At 40.7% G+C, this 19,165-nt stretch overlaps 1 protein-coding gene across 1 annotated transcript in view; it reads right to left on the reverse strand.

Annotated features, from left to right (window-relative positions):
• Positions 1–18,840, reverse strand: part of slc24a2 (solute carrier family 24 member 2) — a 41,574-nt gene extending 22,734 nt beyond the window's left edge. Inside the window, exons 1-6 of the mRNA XM_034188258.1 lie at positions 18,711–18,840; positions 12,887–12,922; positions 9,622–9,733; positions 8,338–8,421; positions 3,577–3,656; positions 3,322–3,465 (exon numbers count right to left, since the gene is read on the reverse strand). Of these exons, the coding sequence (XP_034044149.1) occupies positions 3,322–3,465; positions 3,577–3,656; positions 8,338–8,421; positions 9,622–9,679 (366 nt within the window). The 5' untranslated portion in view covers positions 9,680–9,733; positions 12,887–12,922; positions 18,711–18,840. The remainder of the gene's footprint in view (positions 1–3,321; positions 3,466–3,576; positions 3,657–8,337; positions 8,422–9,621; positions 9,734–12,886; positions 12,923–18,710) is intronic.
• Between the last annotated feature and the right edge of the window lie 325 nt (positions 18,841–19,165).

A 19,165-nucleotide genomic window follows, 5' to 3' on the forward strand; every position in this document is an offset into this window, starting at 1 on the left:
GATTGAAAAAAAGATTTATTCCAACTTTAACATTTCTGATTTACTGGGTAACCCAAATAAATCACTATGTTGAATAAAATAAAAAAAAATTAAAATATTACTAGAATCGCTGCAACTCTCTACAAATCTCTACAACATGATATAAATTAATTAAAATATTAAAGCCAAGATGGTGGGTTGAATAAGTAATCAGCCCCTTTGGTATAATTCCTGTAAATAATCAGTTTAATTGCCAGTTTTCTTCAGACAAGTCAGGGGATGGATATATGAACATTTCTAAGTCACTGAATATGTCTTGAACTTTATTTACATCAGTTATGAAGAAATACAAACAGTATGGCACTCTATGGTAAATCTGTGTGCAGTAGACAGACATCCACCTCTATACCCCTTCATCATGAAGCTGTATAACAGGGGATACAATATACAAAATTTGCACTGTGCACAATTTCTCCAATCACAGCCACAGAAGCCTATAACGTCTTATTGGTTGTGTGGGTGTCTTGATGGCTTTCCTCACTCTTTTCCTTCTTGCACAGTCACTGTGCCATACTGTTTGTATTTCTTCATAATTGATGAAAATAAGACATATTTAGTGACTTGGAAATGTTCATGTATCCATCCCCTGACTTGTATGAAAAAACTGCCAATAAAACTGATTTTTTACAGGTATTATTGTCAGCATGGTGGTTAGTGGTTAGCACTATTGCTTCACAGCAAGAAGTCCTGAGTTAGATTCCCACCTGTGGTCTTTCTGTGTGGAGTTTGCATGTTCTCCCTTCACTGGGTTCTGTTTTGGGTGCTCCAGTTTCCTCCCACATTTAAAGACATGTAGGTTAGGTGGATTGGAAACTTTATAATTGTCCAGATCTCACTTGCAAAAGAGGTATCAATCTCAATGGGACTAACCTGGTTAAATAAATTAAAATATACTGAAAAAAAAAACAGTCCTTATTATACCAAAGGCGCCATTACTTATCCAACCCGTCATCTTATTTTATCTTATCTTTATCTTTTCATATTTTAATTAATTTATATCAAGTTGTAGAGATTTGCTTTGAGTTTGAGTTTAAGGAAGATAATTTTAGACATTTTTATATTGAGAAGCTTGATTTACTTTTTGTATTTAAAATGTGTGAAATACCAAGAGGCTGAATACTTTTGCGAGGCACTGTACGTAAAGCACCTTGCGTGTGGCTCTGAGCCTCTCTATGTGCATCCTCAGTGAAGGCGGCACCTCTGCCTTGTGGCTTTATTAACTGCACAACATTATTACAGATTTTGTTTGCTGTCCTTTTAAGCTACTGATTAAAGATTTTATGGCTCTTTTTAACTTTGTACAATTTGCAACAGCTCACACACAAGAACATGGTTGGTCACACACTGGATCCTGTGTTATCTCTTCCTGTTTCTAACCTTGAAGTCTGTGATGCAGTTTTCTCTGATCACATGCCTGTTTTATTTCATGTTTCTCTTCCCTGTCACGCCAACGTGTGTGTTTTCCGGCACACTCTATAGTTAACTCGTCCACGGTTATGCTAGTCTCTGTTGATTTTAAAGTCTCTGTCTAGTCAGATATTGGTCCCTCTTTTTTCATCACTGAGGACTTAACCTCTTCATTTCTGTCCACTTGTGATAGTTATATGTTTTGGATGCTATTGGTTTGTCAGATGTGGTTGCCAGAGAGCTGAATGTAAGTAGGAAAAAGACAGCCTTCCTGTGTCTTATGAAAAAGTTGGAGAAAAACTCAGAAAAGTAAATATTTTTTCTGATATTATTGCAAATAACCAATAAAATCCTCGTGATCTTTTGATTTTATTCTGGGTGGCATGGTGGATTCGTGGTTAGCACTGCTGCTCCACAGCAAGAAGGTTGTAGGATTATTTCCCACCTGGGTCTTTCTCTGTGCAATTTGAATGTTCTCGCTGTACTTGCGTGGGTTCCCTCCAGGTGCTCTGACCTCATTCCACTTCCAAAGACAATGCAGGTTAGGTGGATTGATGGGTACTTTAAATTGAATGTGTTTGTCTTTTTACTTTTATTTTTACACTTTGTTGTGCCGCGTTGGTGTCTGCTCTGCTCTCTCTCTCTCTCTTCCCCCTCAGGCACAACAGAGTTAATTAACTGCACCTGCCAGCAATCATGTACACCTCCACCTCCCCCAGAACCTGTTTTCGCTCTTGTTGTGTTGCCTTGCTGTCTGCTCTGTTCCACCTCAACTTCTATGTTTCCAGGCAACTATGTTAAAGTGCTGTTTGGCTTTTTCATCCTGACTCCCTGCATTTTGGGTCCTAACTGTGTTTTCTGGTTTATCCATAACAGCTCTGTGGTAACCTCGCCCCTCTATCCTCTGTGAGAGGCTTTTCATGTTACTCTTGACTTTGCATAACCCATTTTCTGATTTGCATTTTTGCTCTTTTGTTCCAGCGTTCCTGCCACCTGTCAGCTCCGTTTGCAGCCGCCTGGTTCTGGTTCCCTGCCACTCCACACCTTCTGATCCAGCCTGTGTCCTCATGCTCCAATGTCTCTACCAACATTCCTGCATCATTTCTATTTGTTGTTCAATAAATGGTCATCTTGTTTTTTCACTACAGCTCCCTGTATTTGTGGGTCCAGTTAGTTTCATTCAGTTAGACTGTAACACACCTATTGCAAAATTGCCTTTCATTTTTAAAATTCCAGAGAAGATTGTATTTTTGCTACTGCAGTCTAGACGTTTTCCAGTCTGGGTCTAAAACTTTTCACAGCTCAGAATCTGTACTTCTGAATGTAAGAAATGGACCTTAAAGTGATAACTGCAGAACTTTGTTTAAATTTAAAGGTACAAAATCATTGCTGGTCATGTTCAAAGGTATGTTTGTATCTTTCTAGGGTACAGCTGGCATGACATTGCACTGCACCCTTTAGTTACAGTCCTGTACCTTCATTCTCTCTTGCACCGAGAGATGGTGGTACATGAACTTCCCAGTAGACCAGTAGTTACTGAAATATTCAAACCAACCTGTTTGCCACTAACAATCATGCCACATTTCAAGTTACATAAATCACCATTCTCTCCCATTCTGATGTTTGGTAGGAACTTCAGCAGATCCTCGTCAACACCTTGCCTACATTCACTATCTGCCACATACAGTAATCGACTGATCAGATATTTACTCTTCGGAGCTGTAGAACAAGCGTTAAATGGTCTGAGGTAGATAAAGATTCCTTTTAAAACTATGGTTCTCAAAGGTGGTTTGGTGGGCTGGAGACTGTCAAGCTTTTCCACCAACTTTAAAAGCTGCAAAACTGTTAAACATCTGTGTCAAGCATCATTTTCACCTCTCTCCGAACATCTGGCACTGTGATCCAGAGAGGAAGGATGATGGGGAGGATGAAGAGGTAGGTGAGCTGTTTCCTGGTTGTGTCGGGCCACGCTAGGCTCAGAGGCTGCTCTTCATCATCATCCTCATCCTCCTCGCCACCCTGTGGGAGTGTTTGAAAGAACAGTAGTGTCTATAATACACATGGCTGTGACTCTTTTTAAAAAGATGATGACTGTACAGAGAGTTTTTTACGAGACAGTGCATGACATACCACAACTCCTCCCATGGCACCATTCATTGGTGGCGTGACTTCCACTGCAACTTTGACACTATTGGACATTGTTTTTTCGACTGTGAAAACAACAGTTATTCAAGTTAGTTATTCACAAAATGTTTGAATATTTGAAATAAAGTGATGTCAACATCATTTTTGAAAATTAGTGGTTACTTGTAAAGCCAGTGATGTCACTTTTCATCACAAAAGTGAGATATTTGAGTTGTGAAGATCGCATAATGCATATTAAGAAATTAAGGTACAGTGCTCCCATTAATAAAACTGTACATCGAAAAGGTTGTAAATGCTGTCATATAAGCACAATTTAGTATTTGTGTAAGTGAGTCCCTGCAGTCATCACAGTAGATCTAAGATGGATTGCATGTTGATTTGGCACAAGTTTTACACTGGATGCCCTTCCTAACACAACCCCACATTACATGGAGAATGACCAGGGGTGCTTTGAACCAGGAACCTTCTGCACTGGAAATAAGCGCACTTAACTGCTTGGCTACATGTAAAATAATCCATATACACTGAACAAAATATAAATGCAGCACTTTTGTTTTTGCTCCCATTTTTCATGAGCTGAACCCAAAGATCTAAACCATTTTCTATATATGCAAAAGACTGTCAAATGTTGTTCACAAATTTGTCTAAATCTGTGTTAGTGAGCACTTCTCCTTTGCCAAGATAATCCATCCCACCTCACAGGTGTGACATATCAAGATGCTGATTAGACAGCATGATTATTGCACAGGTGTGCCTTAGACTGGCCACAATAAAAGGCCAATTGCTTGTATTCCTCACTGGAATAACTGCTGAGAGAGTGAAGAAAATCGGCTTTTGTGAGACGAAGATGGAGGTGCTTGTGTGTGGGCACAGGAGCGAGATGAATCAAATATATTGTAAATAAATACATTTTTAAAACACATGAAGGTTTGATGCAGAAACACGTCAGAGCTTGTTTTTAGACATTACATGATCATCCAGTGACAATAAAGGTCTTTTGATATGTTAAAGAGAGTGCTCTAGAATGTTTTTTTTTTTATTATTGTATACTTTTTTCCAGTTCCAAAGAGTACCTTGAATGAACTGTTTTTTGGCTCCAAGAAACATTTCTAATTTTAAATTTTTTTGTGTTTAAATAAAAATAACCACCAGTTGTTTCGAACCAAACCATTCTTGCCAACCATTCATTCATGGCCATTCACTTATTTTGACAGTAAAGTTATGTATGGAGATAACTTTAACATCACCACACCATTGTGGTAGTTTTAAGCTATAAATAAACTTTGATTATTTTATTTTTCATTTTATTGTTGCATGTTCTGTATTGTATTGACTTAAAATAATGAACGCCATGATTCCACACATTCTGATATACTACGTGGTGGTAAGCGCCTACAGCTGGTTTGTGATCTGCCGATAAATGGAAAGAAAAAGTTTTATTTATTTTTTATTAGCGTTAAGTATATTTTCAGGATGTGGCTGATGATGTGACCAAGGTGGATTTAATCATTCATGTATGTTGAAAATGATATCATATTGTACATAACGTAATGTTAAAGGCCCCTTCACACATAACACAATTGAAGCCGAATGGTGCACAAAGGAGGAATCGCATGCCACTTGTGAAAAATTGGAGCTGCCTCGAACTCCATTCTCCAACTCATTTGCACACAGCACATACCCTCTAAATTCAGTGCTTGTGCCGGTAACCCATTCAAACTGCGCACAAAATAAGGTTGCACTTTCAGCTGATCGTGTTCACAGTATTCGCACGGAATGTCTCACGCAGGTCGGACATATCGTGCCATGTCACACTGTGGTCGAATGGCACGATCCAGGCAGCCTTCACACCACCAGCCGAAAGTAAATGAGTGTCATGCGAGTGCCCATTTGATCTCCTCTCGGCCAGGTGCCACCTACGAACATTCAACATCACTCACGCACTTAGAAAAGGCGGGGGTATTTGCTCAGCTGGGACGAGAGTAGAAGGCAGGTGACCACATTCAAGCTGGCTGTGTGAATGGTCCCATAATGTCTAAGTGCCCCACCAGTGTGCCGTTACCAAGCAACACATATGTAATGCAAGTGTGCCCCCCCCCCCCCCCCGCAACATGTGGCGTGCGAGTGTGTCGCGCCCACCCCCACCATGAACACTGTCAGATGCGGCTGAGGTCACTGGAGTGTGATTGCTGTCCAGCGCAACGCACATCTGGACGGCTGTAATGTCCAGCTGGAACAGCTGACCACTGTGTACTCCCAACTCAGCTGGAGAACACATATTGTGTTATGCAGGATATTAACTTACAAAACTCCACCATGAGGTGCGTGCATGTGCATGCTGTCTTCACATGGAAATACATAAAAACACATATCGCCTTTGCAACAGGCAGCAGCAACCACAGCGACCGCAGCAACTGCAGTGACCGCAGCGACCACAGTGGCCACGCCAGCGCGCACAACATCAGGTAGGCTGCCCCATGTGAAAAGCTCCGTGTGATCATGTGATCACTCAGCTGGCAATCGGACTGTCACGTCCACCACGTGAGTTATGGGCCACATGACACGGTGTCCTTCGGCACACTGCTCGCTGGACACCTGGACATGTGGTGCTGGCTGATGTCAGTGCATCAGCTTGTTTACGTCCATGACCATGGGTCATGTACAGAGGAACAGGAGGATGATACTTGTATTGTCCACTCTTCATAACAGAAATGAATTATTAGAAACTGCAGTTTTCCTTTTTCTTTTTTTTTACACTGACAACAGATTCATGACCAGTAACATGACTGTGTGACATTTAAACAGTACATTCATTGTTCCTATTATGTTCTGAACCTGTGCTCTCTCATTATTTTGTGCGTCTATATTTTTGTTGATTTATGTACATATGTCCAGCATCTAATTGTTCCGCTGCTGTGGGAGCGCGATGTGGTGTCACCTTTTCCAGTTGTTCGCACTGTTCGTGTGCATGCGCACAATTGTGTAGGAAACCATCGCCGTGGTATTGTTCATGCCTGTCCGACCGTGTGTCACTTCCGACAGCAGGTGGAATTTTTCACGGTTAACCAATTCGGTTTTTTGTTTTTTTTTGTCACAGTTTTTCATCCAGTTCCTGATTTTTTCGCCAAACATGTTATGTGTAAAGGGGCCCTAAAGGTTAATATTAGCTTGACCAAATGGGTCCTCTGTGGGCATTTTATTACAAATATCTGTAATATGGCTTGTTGTGCAGTTAATTGGCCTAAAAGTTCATCTCTAAAGCCCCGTTTACACATAGACGGTTTTGTCGGCGGGTAGTACGTAGACCAAAGTTCGCGGTAGTTCCGGCTGTTTTGTGGTGGAAAGGGGCAGAGCATTTCGCCGGCGTTTTGACCGCCGTACTAGCCGCAAATACGTGGATAAAACGCAGCTAAATCCGCTGAATAAAGCGACGTTTTGACACCGTAGCATCCGGCACATGTCAGGCAACGGGGGTTAATACCCAGTTCTGTCCTTTACAATCGCAGGTTAAGACGAGCGTGAGAATGGCGGTGTTCTGCTGCCGCCGATAATGCCCTGTGTACCGCTGGTTTTATCCAGGCAAATCCTGCGTTACTCCAGGAACTTTTGCATATAGGCACCGCCCCCAGAGTATAATAGGCTGAAGCAGCAGGAATACATGCCTCTGTCACTTCAGGGGGAGGGAGATCATCTTCAGCCTTTTCTTCTCCTTTCTTTCCCCCTCCACCGCAGGCCTCCCCTCTGCTTCTGAACCAGACCTCTTGGTAAGTCCTTGCCGCTGCCAATTTTCTTTTAGGAGGCATACTGGAGCTTCTCTGCAAAAATATCTGGAGCTGGCCATGAGTGAGAGGCCAGCATGCAGCGCGTTAGCGTTTTTATACTGACCGCCGCCTATCGGCCGTTTGGAACGCCGTTAACCAGGAGGTGGCGTGTAGAACGGCGTACTGTCTGCTAGCGCCGCTGTTTTGTCTGCCTCTGTCGCCAGTTAAAACGCCCTTGAGGACGCTGATGTGGGCTCTATCGCCGTTTTACACGCTGTTGATTAGGGATAAACTGCGGCACTACAGGAAGGGGCAGGATGAAACGGCGATTAAAAAGTATCAAACGCTGTTGTTCGCGTTGTCTCCGTCGTCACGCGAATTCTCCAGGACCGCTCCCGGAATTATTTGACATGTTGAATAATTTTTTCGACGATTCCCGGTAAAGTCGGAACTAAGCCACGCCCCCTAGTGCCGGTGTTAACAACGGCGTTTGATCCTTAAGACGGCCAAAAACTCTTCCGGGACGCTTCCGGGAGCTCTTACCGTCTATGTGTAAACGGGGCTTAAGAAGCGTGTGCTGCAGGTTTTCTGTTGAGTAAGGTGGTAGCTTACACACAGAGGAAGCCATGTCTTTGCTGCACATCCACATACACAGTCACCGAGCCTCACATGTAAGGCATTTTGTGTAAAGTAAGTCCATTTGGCTTCTCACTTTTTCACTTGAGGTCACCACAGCAGATTGCTATAGATTTGCATGTTGATTTGGCAAAACTTTATTCCAGATATCTTCTTGGCACAACACTACATAACGAGGAGAGTGGGTTAGGGTGGTGATTCTTATAAATATGCCCTAAATAACCTAAATACTTTTAAAATCTTAAAGGTTTTAAGCTTAAGCTCAGTGCAAGTAATGAGATGAGCCATTTGTTGGCTTTTGCCATCTGATTTATCACTAAATAGAACAAATGGCTTCACTGTTACTCACCGACACCATTGGCACTGACCCCATCATCTTTACACTTCTTCTTGGCCATTTTGTGAAGCATTGAGGCTTTCTCTTTGAACTGTCCTGAAACAGAAAGAAACAAAGCATGTGAATCCAGTCAGATGTCTTGGAAGCTTGTTATCTCGGGTCATTTTCAAATGTAACTGTGTATATGTGAAGAAAACAGCAAAATTGCTCAGGGTACTCTGAGAAAATTTGGGTTTTTAAGAGCCTCTTGATAGCACTTGTTGTCTCGGTATCACCATCAGGAAGCCACAAACGAGAATAGTCTGGATTACCTTGTGTGCTGGGATAGCAGTGCCAAATGCAGTTGCTTAGAGGAGTGTAGCAGCTGAGGAGTAACCTAAGCCTTGATAAGAACATTTAGGTAGATGGGTGCAGACCCAGTCGTCACCTTTTAGGCAAACAGCTGTGACTTGAATTTGATGCAGGCAGCAAGGAACAGCCCAAGGAGGTCAGTAAGGAGTGCCCCTTAAAACGTTTGATTGAAAACTGGACACCCCACTGTGTTTTAAGATATCTGTAAGGGCTTTACTGAACAATTCAGGAGGCGTTACAGTGATCAATGCGAGAAATAACCATAGCCAGTACAAGGAGTTGGGTTGCACATTGAGCTTGGTACGGCCTGATGTTCTTATGCTATGTGGTACAAAGCAGCACAACCAGGAGACAGAGGCAACATGGTCAGAGAAAAATATTTGGTCCTCAGCCATGACAGCCAGGTTTCTTGCCACTCTGGTAGGAGGCAAAGTTGTATTTTTGGGTTGCATCTCCAGGTAGGAGACAAAAAAGCCAATTAAAGCTCAAAGGAAATCTGCTTAATTAGCCTATGTACCAATGAAGAGCTGAATACAGGGCATTGTTTTCCTTTTTGGTATATCTCAAAAACCAAGAAACCTAAAGCATATATTGATCAGCAAAATATTTGTGATTGATTGGTATGAATGACTTCATAATGAAGTCACACAGAAGTCATATGATAAAGTCAAACATAGTCAGAAACACATTACAGACTTATGTATATTGACTGTGTATGTATCAGCCCTCTGATGCCTTTCAAATTTATGGTTGTTCTGGGGATTTTGGTTAAGATTATGATAATGGGTCAGTTGGTATAATTTTCCTAAGTAACAGAAATATATGTGTGTGTGTGTGTGTGTGTGTGTGTGTGTGTGTGTGTGTGTGTGTGTGTGTGTGTGTGTGTGTGTGTGTGTGTGTGTGTGTGTGTGTGTGTGTGTGCACACGCACGCGCACGCTTTGCACCTTCATCACTGAGTGGGTCCAGTGTGTGTATCATGAGCTGAAAGATACTGTTTCTCATCAGTGAGTTGTGCAAAGATGCACAGCTGCCCTCCCTCTGCAGCCTGGGTTTGGCCTGCAAAAATGCAACAAATACAAAATACCAGATTTTAACGGATGTGAATAGGAACAGAATCAACAGACAGACTTAGCTATTCATTCATTAAAGATGATAGCAAACCACATCAGTGTAATATAAGCATGATAGATACTGCATATTCATTGCCTTCAAAGCAACATCAGGTTTAAAGGCCTCTCTAAAGTAATAAAGTACTTTGCATAAACATTAAGGCAAAGAAATAAGGAGTCTTCAGCTGTATAAAGAGTGTGACAGCATCCACTGTCATCATGAAACATTTAAAACTGAAAGACAAACTGGACTCAGTTCAACAGAAGTCTGTGAGAACCACATATCAATACTATCTCACTGTGATCACCACCATATGCATCCCAGAAGGTCACAGTTTGAAGCCTTGCCCATCTTGGAAAAAATTAATTTTGTAATTATGTCATCAGACATGCCACTGTGTGTCTTGGACACATTGGTGAAGGGAGGAATGAAGGTGTTAACTGATGACCACCTGATGATGAGTAGGTTCAGATGGCAGGTTAAGTCACAGAGCCAACCCAGAAGGCCTTAACATGTGCTGAGGGTTTTCTGGGAATGTTTGGCAGAACAGCCTGTCTGGACAGCCTTCAACTCACACCTCTGAAAATACTTCTGCCAGATCTCAAGGGAGGTTGGGAACATGAAAACAGAGTGGTCCATGTTCAAAGCCTCCATTGCTGAGGCAGCTGCTTTGAGCTGTGATCAGAAGGTTGTCGGTGCTTGTTATGGTGGCAACCCAAGAACCCGCTGGTGGACTCCAGCAGTCAGGGAAGCCATCAGGCTAAAGAAGGAGGCCTTTCGTGTTTGGTTAACACAGAGTTCTCCAGAATCAGTGGACAGGTACCGGCAGGCCAGTGGTGGCTGGTGCAAAACTCCTTGGTGGCAAGTTGCTGGGGGTGGAAGAGATTCATCCTGAGTTGCTGAAGTCTCTGGATGTTGTTGGGCTATGATGGCTGACACGCTTATACAATGTTGCATGGAAGTCTGAGACAATACCTCTGGTTTGGTGAATTGGGGTGGTGGTCCCCATCTTTAAAAAGGGGAGATGGAGAGTGTGTTCCAGTTACAGAGGAATCACACTTCTCAGCCTTCCTGGGAAAGCCTATACCAGGGTACTAGAGAGGATTAGTGGAACCTCAGATTCAGGAGGAGCAATGCGGGTTCCGTCCTGGTCATGGACCAGTGAACCAGCTTTTTACCCTTGCAAGGATATTGAGGGGTTTTGGGAGTATGACCAACTGGTCTACATGTGTTTTGTGGACTTGGAAAAAAGGTGTATCACTGAGTCCCTCTGGGTATCCTGTGGGGAAGGGGGTGTGGGGGATGCTGTGGGAATATGTGGTACCAGATTCGCTGCAACGTGCAGTCTGGTCCCTATTTGACCAAAGTCAAAGCTGTGTTCTCAGCATCAGATCAGACATGTTTCTGGTGGAAGCTGGACTCCGCCAGGGCTGCACCTTGTCACCAATCCTGTTCATGATGTTAATAGATGGTATTTCAAGATGCAGTCAGGGACCAGAGGGTGTCCAGTTTGGTGAACTCAGAGTTGCATCTCTGCTTTTTGCAGATGATGTGGTTCTGTTGGCTTCATCAGGTGGTGACCTCCAATGCGCACTGAACAGGTTTGAGGCTGAGGGTGAAGTGGCTAGGATGAAAATCAGCACCTCCAAATTTGAGAACCATTGTCCTCTTTCGGAAAACAATGGATTGTCCCCACTGGGTCAGGGGAGAGTTACTGCCACAAGTGGAGGAGTTTAAGTATCCCAGCGTCTTGTTCACAAGTGGGGATAAATTGGAGCGTGAGATCAAGAGATGGATTGGGGCAGTGTCTGAAATGTTACGGATGTTGTAAACGGTCCATCGTGGTGAAGAAGGAGCTGAGCCAGAGGGCGAGGCTCTCAATTTACCAGTCCATGACCTGGATAAGCGGTTGAAAATCATTGTTATTATTATTATTAAAGGGGATGGAGGCTAAGTGGTTAAGTGTACTTATTTCCAGTGTGGAAGGTTCCTGGTTCAAACACCACCACTGCCCATTCTCCAATATGGAGTTTTGCAATGTGTACAACCACCCCTCGCCCCCTGTGCGTCTGCCCCTGCACCCGAGACCTGGACATTCTGGGTGTGCTGCAAAACAGACATGAAGAGAAAGAGGTTTTTAATTGTTGAATCAGTTTTGTGAGTCTGTGCTATCAAGCAGAGACAAGTTGCACACTGTTGATGAACTAAAAGAGATCTTATTGCATATTTAAAGTGAAGCAGTGTGTTTGTATATTTTTTAAAAACACAGTGCAGTGTGCTGATCCACTTTGCAGACAAAGGGAAAGGAGGTGTGCAGTTTTTTTTTTTAGTGAATTAAGTTTAACTAATTTTAAAAACCCTTTATCGGGCTGGTTCTTGTCAGCAGATTTATCTTTGAAGAAAAGCCTCACTCCGCAGCCCTACATCACTGAAGAGGCACACAAGACGGGCCCCTCCACTTAGTGTGATTTTAATATAAATGCAGCAAATAAAGGCAGTTAGTACTGTAAAATCAAGTCACAATGACAAAATAATTATAAGTACTGCACTCTCCACAGTTCTGCACTGTATGGATCACCGATCAGCTGTGGTTCATTACACCACGAGATTGCACTTACTCTTATCCTTGTCTCTCAGGAACTGAAAATAATGCAAGTATGTCCACCTTGCAAATTTGCTGTCCTTTGCCATCTTCAGCCACTGACTTCCAGCAACAGGAAGTAGCTCTTTTACTCACAGAATTTTTTTCTTTTGCCAAACGTCTTGCGGTATTGGTGATTTAATTTTTTCTATTTATAAAAAGAAAACACCACTAAATTTCAGTTACAAAAGTGTGTTGTAATATGCACTATTAAAATATTTAACGGGTGTAATATTTCTGAAAATTTATTAGTAATGCTTTACATTACTGCATTACAGCAATAAGTAATACATTCAACCATGCCTTTCCTTTTAAAAATTATTATTAAGAAACACTTATGAAGCTTCAATTCCTGTAAAAACTGTGTTTTCTGAAAGACCAGCAATAAATGTTGGAGCTCTGATGTATCCAAAAGCTTTTTTGTCAATGAGCATTACATAAATACAAAATAAACTCACTGTCAGCTTGTTTTCATCATCTCCATGTGCAGTTGCCTTCAAGGGAAAAATAATTTTTTTAATGCACATACAGAGATAGACAGACAGTAATATCAATTTGTCCTATGTGCAATTCAACGCTTTGCAAAGGAGTAGAATAAGAATAACCTATCTTTTGCCCAAAGATAGATGCGCCAAGCTTGTGGCAACATGTTCAAGAAGACCTGAGGATGTAGTTGCTGCCAAAGGTGCATCAAGGAAGTATTGGGTAAAGGATGTGAATACTGACGTACATGTGATTTCTTAGATTTTTTATTTTTAATAAATTTGCAAAAATTTCAAAAACCTTTTTTCATGTTGTCATTATGGGGTGTTGTGAGCAGAATTTTCAGGGAATTTACTCCATTTTGGAATAAGGCTGTAACACAGGGGTGCCCAAGATCAGTCCTTCCTGACACTCTTAGTTGTCTCCCTGCTCCAACACACCTGAATCCAATGAAAGACATGTTCGCAGGCTTTTAATGAGCCTTTCATTGGATTCAGGTGTGTTGGAGCAGGGAGACAACTAAGAGTGTCAGGAAAGTAGATCCCGAGGACCAAACTTGGGCACCCCTGCTTAGCAGGAGGTGGTAATGATAGAAAATATATATATATATTTTTTCAAATATGCTTACATCCACTTCAGAGATTGTGCATTGTGTCATTTGGGAGATATTTCATATAGGAAGTGGGTGTCTACCATGACAAAAAAAAAAAAAACACCCCATGCAAAAAAGAAAACTGCAATATATATATAAATTCCAGTGTTGTCTATGGGACATTTGCAATTACTAAAGAGCTGAAATTGATTTTTAACATGATCACTTTTGAAAGCATCAAAAGCGGTAAAAAAAAAAAAAAAAAAAAAACCCTAAAGAATAACCAAGAATGTCTGACCATGCTGCTCTCTGCAAGAAACAGCACAGACAAATCCTGAAAGCACCCACAAAACCAACTCTTTACTAATCATAATCATTTTTCTTTCAACATTCTGCCCCTGTTCAAAGCTGTTTACAACAATGCTCCAACAGCAGCAGCCCAATCAAAGCAGTCATAAGACCAACTCCCTCTCAATTTCAACACTCCAGTCAGGCGGAGGTCTTGAAAAATAAAGTCATACTAACTTATGGTTTTTTGAATATACTGATAGAATAACTCAGTTAATGTCAATTCTGTCATTTGTACAAAGTTAAAATATAACATATATCTTTTAATGTTGAATAAGGCACTAATTCTGAGGTTTTGTAACAAACACAGACCGCAAAGCATTCTGGGTAAAAGTGCTAAACAGTGATTGGTTCAGTAATCCATTATGTAAACCAACACGTTAATGTGACGTGTGTCGTGTGTTGGTTTAAAGATAAATGTGCTTTGTAAAATATTCCATTTTTATTTGTAAAAACAGGCATTTTTATGGAGCCCTGGAAGTGTCATCGCAATTGCATGTTTTAAAACTTTTATGATGTTGTAAAACATGCACTCAATATTAGTAAGTAAGTAAATTTATTTATATAGTGCCTTTCACAGACATAAGGCCATGTACACACGTTGTCGGGTATTTGTAAAACCGAATATCTTACCCTTTCAGTTTGGGGGAAAAAACTTAATCCACACTACGTCGTTAAAAAAAAAAATCCATCCACATCGAACCATATAAATGTGTTGTAATTAGTCTGCCAAACCTTTGGGTGGCGGTACTGATAAAATTCTATCCAATCAGGAGCCTTATTCTCTGTCGTCACTTGCCACAAAAACTAAAAACATGGCACCAACCTCGTTCGTGTGGACCGATAAGGAGTCGGAATTACTTCTAACCGTAGTTTTAGAATACAAAGTTAACAAATATATGCACAAAAAGCGCCTGGACAATGGACAATACCCAACACTTTGACAGTAGCCATGTACCCAGACGTTTAATACTGCCATGAACACTCCTGGCCAGTAGATGGCAGTAAATGTCAAACAAAATTCCAGATAATCCATGTCTGCTACATTTAAGATGTGTGGAATTTAACAAACGCAAATACACTAACGTCTATAAACCCAGAGAATATATTCACAGAGAGTTTTAGGCACTAGAGTTAATGCTGTTATCTGTGGATCCTGAACAGAGTGTCTGAAATGCATTTGTCCTGTCATGAACGTCTGAGATTACCTTATGCTACCCATAATGCATTGCTGCCTGGCACAGCATGTGCTCACAAAACCTTAAAAATTAGCACATTACTTTAAAACGAAAACATATATCTGATATTTTCACTTTATAAACTTCAGACATGACAATAATTTTAAATAACTTGTCTAAAAAGAGTGGTTAAAATTTGAACCACAAGTTAAACATGTATGCCTCTGGATGACTTGGTGACATTGCGATTATATTAGTATAGTATTAAAGGAAATTGCTTTTTTTTTTGGTCACCAGTTCTCCTTTGCTTACAGAGTGGTTTCTGTTTGCAGAGGATAGAACAACATGTCTATTAGGAAACTTTTAACAGGTAGGTCTCAACAGCTTTAACAGTTTTGACAATGTTTTTCACTGTTCAGCTTAGTTTAGTACGTTATCGGTCTAAAGGTTATCGGACGGTAATTCATCGGAAGATAATTAGTCCGATGATGGTTTTTAAATTTATCTAAAAAGATAATCCGATAATGAAAACATTATCTTCGATAATTATCTGTTATCGGATTATCGGAAGTGTGCCCACCACTGCCAGTTATACAGCTTTGACATGAAATTGTATAGAGAAGGATTTTCTGGGGAAAAATTGATCTAAAGCAACTTAAACTACACATATTTTGTGTTTATGTCAAAAGACAAAAATTACATCACAAAATAAATCACATCAGTAATGTCAATGTCCCATTTTACAGACAGAAATCTTAGGAAAAGTAGTGACGGAAGCAGGACGCATTCTAACACAAGAAATATTTACCCAAGGGAATGTTCTCTTCTTATTTACTATATTGTGCTTTAATTTCTGTCATCAAAAATGTGCCAGAATGAAATATGACCATTTCTGCTCTCAGCACTGTGAAAGTTTGAATAAACGTGTTTCTCCTTAAAGTTAAGCACAATTAAGAACTAAAAAGTAAGCTTAATTTATTTTACATTCAACAAAAACATATGCAAACCTTTCTTCCTTCACATTTTCATGCATTTAAGTAAACAATCTAAGACTTCTCCTATGCATATAAAAGGCTGAGTTCTCTCAAATTTTGTTCTTTTTGTTTGTTTTTTTTAAGAAATCTATATTGGTGAGGGGTTCAACTTTGCAAAGAAATCCATACACATGGCAGATTTACGATATCAAGTTTCTGATTAAAAATGATTATTGCACAGTTGTGTCTTGGACTGGACACAATAAAAACCGACTCTAAAATGTGCCATTTTTTGCCCAAGCTTGCAACTGATATGCTGGCTGCAGGAGTGCCCACTGTATGTTCATTTCACAAATGTAGGCCACTTTCAATGCCAAGTTTGGGAATGTGTGCTGGTGTGACGTATTGTACTTAAACTGACTGTTTTTTCTCATCTTTTGTAAAAACATTGTCACTGTTAGAATGGCCCAAGCAGTGGATCACCCCTCTGAGTCTGGTCTGCTTGAGGTTTCTTCCTCAAAAACATCAGAGAGCGTTTTTCTGTACCACTGTCACCTGTGTGCTTGCTCTAGGGGTTGGTAAGGTTAGACCTTACTTGTGTGAAGCACCTTGAAGCATCATTGCTGTGATTTGGTGCTATATAAATAAAATAAACTGAATTACATTGAATCCAAGACACAATGGAACCACCCTGGCTGGCATCCATCCAGACAGACAACCAGTCCATATCCACCTCTCAAGAGTAACCTTCTCTTTGCCACAGCCAGATGAACTGTGGGCATCCCCTCAGTGTTCTCCAGCCACTGGGTTCCTCAACACTGAGGCACCTTTATGCCTAATGCAAGGTAAGGGTCAGCATTGATCTTCAACTGGTGACATTTTAACCCATTACAACTTCTCACGTGGATGGGTGATTGCCATCTAAACCAGCTCCCACTCTGTCATTCACGTTGGTGAGGAGGGTGGCAGGACATCTAGCAGGTTAAAAAAGTAAGACCTATCAAAGGCTGGATGAACTCTGTGAGTCAACAACTATAACACTTTAAAGTTTTTATGTGGATATATATATATTCATTAAATATTTTATCAATTTTATTTATTTTTATTTTTGTTACAGTGTGTACAACCTTGACATGATCTCGGCATCCTGGAACTGCATATGGTCCTCCAGCCCACAAGCTGGAGGACCATATTTTTTTCAGGGTTTGGCAGTCTAATAAGCACTTGACCACCATAAACTAAGCAGCAAAAAATTTAAATTCTTGTTTCAGCTCTACAGCTGCCTTCCATCAGAAGGCAGTACACTATGAAGGGGATGGAGGAAAGCTATTTGGAGCCCTATCTCTGGAAACCACAGGAGACAAGAGTTGAACTTATACATCCATTCACTTACTCAGTAGTGACATACATGTCTCTGGGCCCTCGGCCATTGAGATCGAGATGCACCTGGGAAGAGTTTGTGCAGTTATGAGGTCACTCGATAGAGGTGTTTGGCGATGCCAATATCTTTGCGGGCGAAAAAAAAAGTCCAAATCTTTAGGGTCCTGGTGCTACCTCTCTTGTTGTATGGTTGTGAAACTTGGACGCTACCGGTGACTTAAAGCGATGTCTGGATGTCTTTGGTACTAGGATACTTTGGTACCGCTGGAATGACTTTGTATAAAACAACTGATTACCAAAACAGACAAGTATAAGGACTATCACTTACATTGTGAAGGAGCGTTAGCTACAACATTTTGGCCATTTATCCAGCACACGGGTGCATGTGTTGGGGACCCCGTTATCTGGAGAAGGCCAAGGGGATGCCCATGTTTCACCTGGCTGTAGCAGACAGATGGACATTTTAAAGATGTGGGAATGGACCAGATGTCAGCCTGGGTGGTTTCCATCCAGGACCCAAGGCGGTGTTGTGGTGTCTGTAGTGTTGTGAATGAGGCAAAGTGTATCATCAGTGCATGCTCCCAGACTTGACGTGAGTTTTATTTCACTTCCTGAAAACATTTTGTTGACATTCATTAATGTTAATTTAGTGTGGACATTAGATTTAGTATGCTGAATGTACTAAATATTTATGTACGAAATATAATAATTCACAGGTGAAACTAACTCCGATCTGAATTGTAAGAATATCAACGTGTAAAATTACATTCAGAGAAGTGCTAGCAGCAATAATAATAATAATAATAATAATAATAATAATAACAGGAGGCTACTTTAAAAAGCACTGACTTTAAAAAGCTCACCTTCGAAGCACTAAGCAATTACAATGGGGACAAAAATATTAAATGCTATTAAAGCTGAATGCATCAAAATAGGAACATTTATTCAGATTGAAATGACTTTTGTTGTACAAGTAGACACATTTTTCACTGGGAAGAAAGCAAAACCCCTCAAATTCATCAGGTTTCACAGTCTTATATCAATAAAACAGAGTCAAATTGTCTCCCTTTTGTTACTGTTTTAGCTGTTATGAACATTTGATAAATGAGGAATTGATGTTTTGGAATGTTTGCCAACTTCCAAAGCAGGACTGTGAAAGAAAAGCAAAGTTTTGGAACTGACTGTTTTAACTCAGTTCACACAAAGACAGGGAGAGCTGTCTTGCAACAGTATTTCAAATTAAATAATGATAAATATTAATCAAAAATTAACATTCATCTCCTTCTACTTGAAAATATAATCAACTCGTCTTTAAATCGAAGCTCACCTCTCCATCAAATGTCTTTGGAATCTGTTCATGTTGGTTTGGGATATCCTGCTGACAAACAAACAAACAAATTCAGATGTAAACATAACATCCAACAAATATGTAATAAACACATAAGTGTTTTAAGTTTGGCAGCCCAAATAACAATCTGGAGTTTGTTTGGTCGAAGAGATGTGACTGGATTTACTACTGCAGTCTGGAGCTCATTAGCCTCTTAGTTAACTGAATACCGAAGGTATCATGGAAAGTTTGATATTGCTGGTAAATTAAGATTTCTGATGACCAGTTTGGAGAATAACATTCAAAAGGACATCCAGTTTTCTCTGGAGAGAATTCATTTAAATGTGGATGTCAATCAAATTGCTTGGGTCAATCAAACTCCAAGCTGCTAGTTGGATGGCCGATCCCATACTTTTACAACCCCAATTCCAATGAAGTTGGGACGTTGTGTAAAA

Source organism: Thalassophryne amazonica, chromosome 15, assembly GCF_902500255.1.
Source record: "Thalassophryne amazonica chromosome 15, fThaAma1.1, whole genome shotgun sequence".
NCBI lineage: Eukaryota > Metazoa > Chordata > Actinopteri > Batrachoidiformes > Batrachoididae > Thalassophryne > Thalassophryne amazonica.